This window comes from Adiantum capillus-veneris, chromosome 14, assembly GCF_014529385.1.
Source record: "Adiantum capillus-veneris isolate H3 chromosome 14, ASM1452938v2, whole genome shotgun sequence".
NCBI classification, from domain to species: Eukaryota; Viridiplantae; Streptophyta; class Polypodiopsida; order Polypodiales; family Pteridaceae; genus Adiantum; species Adiantum capillus-veneris.
Genome location: NC_140944.1, coordinates 81,293,940 through 81,299,411, shown reverse-complemented (window position 1 = coordinate 81,299,411; position 5,472 = coordinate 81,293,940). Strand labels below are relative to the sequence as shown.

Genomic DNA, 5,472 nt, shown 5'->3' with positions numbered 1-5,472 from the left:
TATATGCTATACAGCACATATTTGTCGATTATTTCGGGGAGGTCCCTATAATTTAAAAATACATATCACGTAGGTTCAACAATATGGATTATTTTATCCTATATTTTCATGCACAAAAGAATATTGAAAAAATGATCTTTAAAAAAGCTTATAGATTGAATAGAAAAAATGTCTTTTTAATTGAAAAAAATTAATAGCAATGAGGTTTTATAAATAGTCATTGAATACACATCATATATAGGTTTTACCTATAGTGAAAGACACACAACCAACCCCCCCCCCCCCCCCCAACCCCCAAACTATGTAGCTAGGCATGTGGTATACAACACATCCACACCACCTATATAGAAAGGCATTTACTACATAGAACATTTCCATCATGCCTTTAGACTACATATAACATACTTATTTTCTATATAACATACTTGCCAACTTTATAGCACATTCATGTGGTATATAATATATATGTTTTACTTTAGTAAATTGCACATTGGCTAAATCTTTGTAGGCTAATGCAAATGGTACGCAATCAGAAAGAGTCATCAAACATGTGTTCTTTGCTCTAAATTGCAAAGTTTTCCACTTCCTTAGATGATAGACAGTGCATTGTTCTTTTGAATGTGTGGTATGTATTACATTTTTTCAAATGGCATGCTTCTTTGGTGCCGTTATGTTTAGAATGATCTCATAGAAAAGGAGAATATTAAATGGTGAAGCAAGCAAGCAAAGGGAATTCTACACAAGCTTGGAGGAGTCAACCACAAATTTCACGTACATGTCATTTATGCCACTTCTTCCTAGTGTTACTTAATGATGTAGACAACATAGTGCAAGGTGAGCTTTATAAGAAACCATGAGACGATCAAGTTGTCTATAAAATCCAGGATAAGCTCAGATTCACCTTTAAAGGAAAGTGCAACGTATAGACTCATGGTAGTCATCGACAACCATCAACTTTGTCATGCATAGTATTGACTAAATACTACGACATCCACACTAGCATTGTTATTTACTTGGTTTGCAAGTGAATATGGTCGTCAAATCTCCTTCGAGGCAACTGGCCATGATTATGCCAAGCGACCTCATCAAGGATCACGATTGAGCCATATTGGGGATCTAGGGTCACGATTGAACCAAGTGGCTCAATCCTTTTGGCTTATTTGAAAAAAAAGGAGCTTTGAATCACCAAGTAAAGACTAAATGAAAGAAATTGAAGGTAGGCAACCAAACTAGCCTAGCACCCTCTCTTTAGGATTAACGAAAAGGCTAACTTACAGCGCCAACAAGGTGTCTTCCCCTTCGTTTAATTCATGTATCGAGAGACTCATCGTTACAAGAGTTGCAGAGTATTCAAATTCTATGTCAGACAATAATTTGGGCAGTATTACCCACTACCATATTCTGTGGGGATCCACCATTACATCAACACAGACGACTTTGTGCTTTGAATGCCATACCCTGAGCTTCTATCCATGCAATTTGAGAACCTGACAGAATCAAGCATAGCCTTGCTTGTAGAATCAACCCCTCCTGCTCCCATAACTTCAAATGCCACGCATGCCTCCCGCCGCCGCTGCTGTCGTCGACAACAACAAAGTTGACTTCCTGGATATGCCCACATCTCCATTTCTTTTCTGCATTTGCTTGTGAGAGCTCACATGTCCTCTCATGTCCACCTCTGCTTTTTGGAAACCATGCATGGGCGGACTGAAGTAGCAACTAAAGGCGCTGTAGTCCCTGCTTAGAAAATTGTATTGCTGAGGTGGGAGTCCCTTGATGATCTGATCTTGCAAGCCAGGAAAGACGTGTGGCTCCAATTGGGCCTGCAGCAGCTCATGACGGGCCTTTATGTGCTCAAGAGGGATGTCTCGCTGCGAATAGTAATCATCGTAGAGATCACTCTGCTCATAATCGATAAAATCGCAATCGTCGGCATCGTTGTCATCTTCATTGTGATGGCTTTGATGGTGCTTGCAGACTCTCAAATTCTGCATCTTACCCATGTCATATTGCTGAACATAATGATTATGAGTATTTGGTGACTCCGATTGCACTTCGATACTCTGCTTCTTTCCACGTCGAATTCTAAGTATATTGCCCAAAGCCTTGCCCCAGCTCCTTCTTGTTGAGTATGCAAACACATGACTGCCAAATGCAGGTTCCTGGATCTGATGATTCTTGCAACTATGGCTTTCTCTTTTCGACTGGCGGGGGCTCTTACTGTGCATCGACTTTGGCAGATTTAGGTCGAACAGATTTGGGCTTCTCCGATACTCATCATCTGAGGGCACAGTGGATCTCTCATCAAGACCTTGGTAAGGAGGCATATACCCATGCATTGCTCCCTTGACATCACCATCGTCATCATAGATATTGTGCACCGCATGAGGTTTACCATGAATGAGGAGGCCATGTGGACTTGAGCCTTTCTTCTGTGATGCTAGCATTAATGGAGAAGCCCTTGTAGTGCTCTTACAACATGCTATGTTGACAGAGTTCGGTGCACTTCTCGAGGAGAGACGCTGGCTCAAGGATGGCTTGGATAGGTGTGGGCTTTTGCGGTCAGCGCCATGTGCATACTCATCCAAGTACTGAGAATGATTGGTGTTGTAAGAACCAGAAATGGGTATTTCTTCATTAGAGTGATGGAGACCATAAGGAGAGCTGCTAATTAAGGACCGGCTCTTTATCTGCGTGGTCTGTCTATATTGATTCGCCGACATGTTGCAAACCCCCTTCCTTATTGCATTGTCTTCAGAAACCTTCACTAGCATGCATTGGGGACTACCATTCATTGCTTCATTTGCAAATGACACAGTTGTTGCAGTGACGTCAGGAGATGATTGGGATGTAGCCTGTATGGTGGGTCCAAAATCGCTACTTTCGGAAAGTCCAGAGATTGACTTTGATCTCCGCATTTTCTGCGGTAAGATTAATGAAGAGCTCCAAGAAGAGCTTGAACCAGGATGGCTCCTCTTGGCATCACCATATTTCTCAATACCACACAAAGGTACATGATATGGGATCCGCAACCCCTGCGAAAAAAGCACATTTTCATCACCATGTCTCTCATGCCTGAGAGGGCTTAGGCCAATAGTTTTGGGGCCAATAGAATATCTCTGTTTGGAGAGGGATGGATTCTTCTGATAATGGTTTGGGCGAGCCGAGCAAGGTGGCATAGAAATCCGCCGAAGTGCGGCATTGTCCCTGTCAAAGCTTTCACAATACATCGATGGGGACACTATCTTGGATAGATTATGTCTATCTGATGCACGTTTTTCACCATCTATATGCTTGTCCCTCAATGAGACGTGCACATTCTTCTGCACCTTAGTCTTTAGCTGCTGCAAATGCATGTGGTAGTGATCATATATCTCATCTTGTGTAGCTTCCTGATGATTGAGCACATAATTACGGTGCAAACTTGCAGTGCCACAGGCGTTGTAGAAGCCGGGCTTACGCCGATGCAGAAAAGCCCAAAAGCTGTTCTTCTTCCTGGGAATCTCTCCTTTGATGAAGTCATGGTTGCCCAGAAAGACCTGATTTTGAGGACTGCAGACCGAGGGTGTGTACGAGTCCACCGATCTAAGCCGATTATGGGGTGAGAATGAGAGGGAGAAGCATTGATGAGAAGAGGCCTTTGGACTAGAGACGTCCTGGGCGGCCACAGCGCGGTCATGAGGGAAGCGTGGTGGAGTTTTACGGGGGGCTGTGAAGGGGGTTTCAGGTACGGTTCCGCAGGCAGTGGATGGGTTGGATGAGGTGAAAGCAAAGGGAGAGTGCAGATTGGGATGTGTGTGTAAGTGGGCATAGAGGTCTGTTCCATCATCATCCTCTCTCACAAGCAAGGAAGACAGCTGCTCAGAGAGGCAAAAAGCACATATGCCCACCACTATATGGTGAGGATGTCGTCTGCACCTGCCCATTGCAATCAAGAATGAGCCACTCTGCGCATTTGCAGGTGCAGTTTATGAAGAAGGTTTGTTGCTGGCATATACACATGAACAAATCAATGAAGATCATATGCAGGAATAATTTCTGCTAAAAATGGATTGCAAAGAATTAGTGCATGAGGATTGACTGCCAGCCTTCAACAGATTACAAGGTTTCTGCTGAAATGGATTGAAAGCAAGGTCATCAAACATTGATTGTGCAAGCCTTCAATAGATAAGATATGACATATAAGTTGTGTGTTTAGATGTAAATTAGCAGAAGACAAGCAGCTATTTGTGGAGATAAGCATAAGAGATTTGCTAGTGCTCATAAATATTGTTATATATCACAAGAAGATTTAGAAATTTTCTCATGTAGAAAAACGAAGTCTTTTCCAGTGTTTTTCATACAATGCATAACATCATGCGCTTTTGCTCGAGAGGCACCGCATACCTAGCGAGGTACGATTGGGGGCAGGGGACCGCCGGCCCGGTGCCCTGCCCCCAATCGTACCTAGCTTATAGGTATGCGGTGCCTCCCTCACAAAAGCTCCTGATGATGAGGCATTGTGTGTGTGTGTGTGTGTGTGTGTGTGTGTGTGAAGGATTGTGAATTTGTATGCAGAAGAATTAGCATTGTAATTCATCTCTAGCTCAGAATTTGGACCATGAGGAGCAATTAGATCAGCAGGTCAATATTCCTAATTTTAGAAATTAGGATCCTGCAGAATAACAGTTTTTAATATTCTTTTGGAGTCGAATAAAGAAAAGCAGGAAGGAATTTTTGTAGTTTTCGATGGAACAACAGATAAAATATGAAGTTACCATTTAAGTGGGGGAAAAATAGTAATTAAAAAAAGGAAACCACAAATCATATCTCAGCAAATTATGGGTATTTGAAGAATTTCTTATTCAATTCTAGATTAGAGAAATTAGGAGAAATGCATTTTTTTTACAACAGCTATGAGCAATTTTAAGTCTTTAATAAAATGCAGGGGTATTTTGATCATTTTCCCTAATAGTCTTTACAAATTGGAATAAAAAGCTCTGTATTTTTAATTTATTTATACAATACTAATGATGTGGAGGGCCGAGGGGATATAAGAATCGCTTTTATTTCTAGAGCTACTCATATAAAATTTCCTTTCTTTTTTTCCACGTCCAGAAGAAAATTTCCCACACAAAATTAGTGGAGGATTATTGACGCTCATACTAGATTTTTTTTTCCACAATAAAATTAATGGGGAATTATAGATGGTGGGAGAGAGATAAGCTCCAATTTTTAAACTCTTCATTTTTTATTTTAGCACACCCGGACAAGATGGGCCCTTCTCTCTTCTCCTCCTCCTCTCTCTCTCTCTCTCTGTGTGAGAGACACACAGTCTCACACACACACACACACACACACACAGAGAGAGAGAGAGAGAGAGAGAGAGAGAGAGAGAGAGGTGGAGACTACCTCAGCCTGACCTCAAGGCCTCAATTTGGCGGCACCACCTCTTTGTAAGTCAACTGCCGTCCTTCATTTTGGTCACATGAG

At 42.0% G+C, this 5,472-nt stretch overlaps 1 protein-coding gene across 1 annotated transcript; it reads right to left on the bottom strand.

Moving 5' to 3' along the window:
• Positions 1-1,203: 1,203 nt before the first annotated feature.
• On the bottom strand, positions 1,204-4,371 carry LOC147442664 (uncharacterized). The gene has a single exon (XM_086529692.1). The coding sequence runs from the start codon at positions 3,924-3,926 to the stop codon at positions 1,545-1,547; it is 2,382 nt and encodes a 793-aa protein (XP_086385818.1). The 5' UTR covers positions 3,927-4,371; the 3' UTR covers positions 1,204-1,544.
• Between the last annotated feature and the right edge of the window lie 1,101 nt (positions 4,372-5,472).

Coding starts and splice junctions, on each gene's coding strand:
- LOC147442664 (XM_086529692.1), bottom strand. CDS start 3,926: ATGGGCAGGTGCAGACGACATCCTCACCATATAGTGGTGGGCATATGT.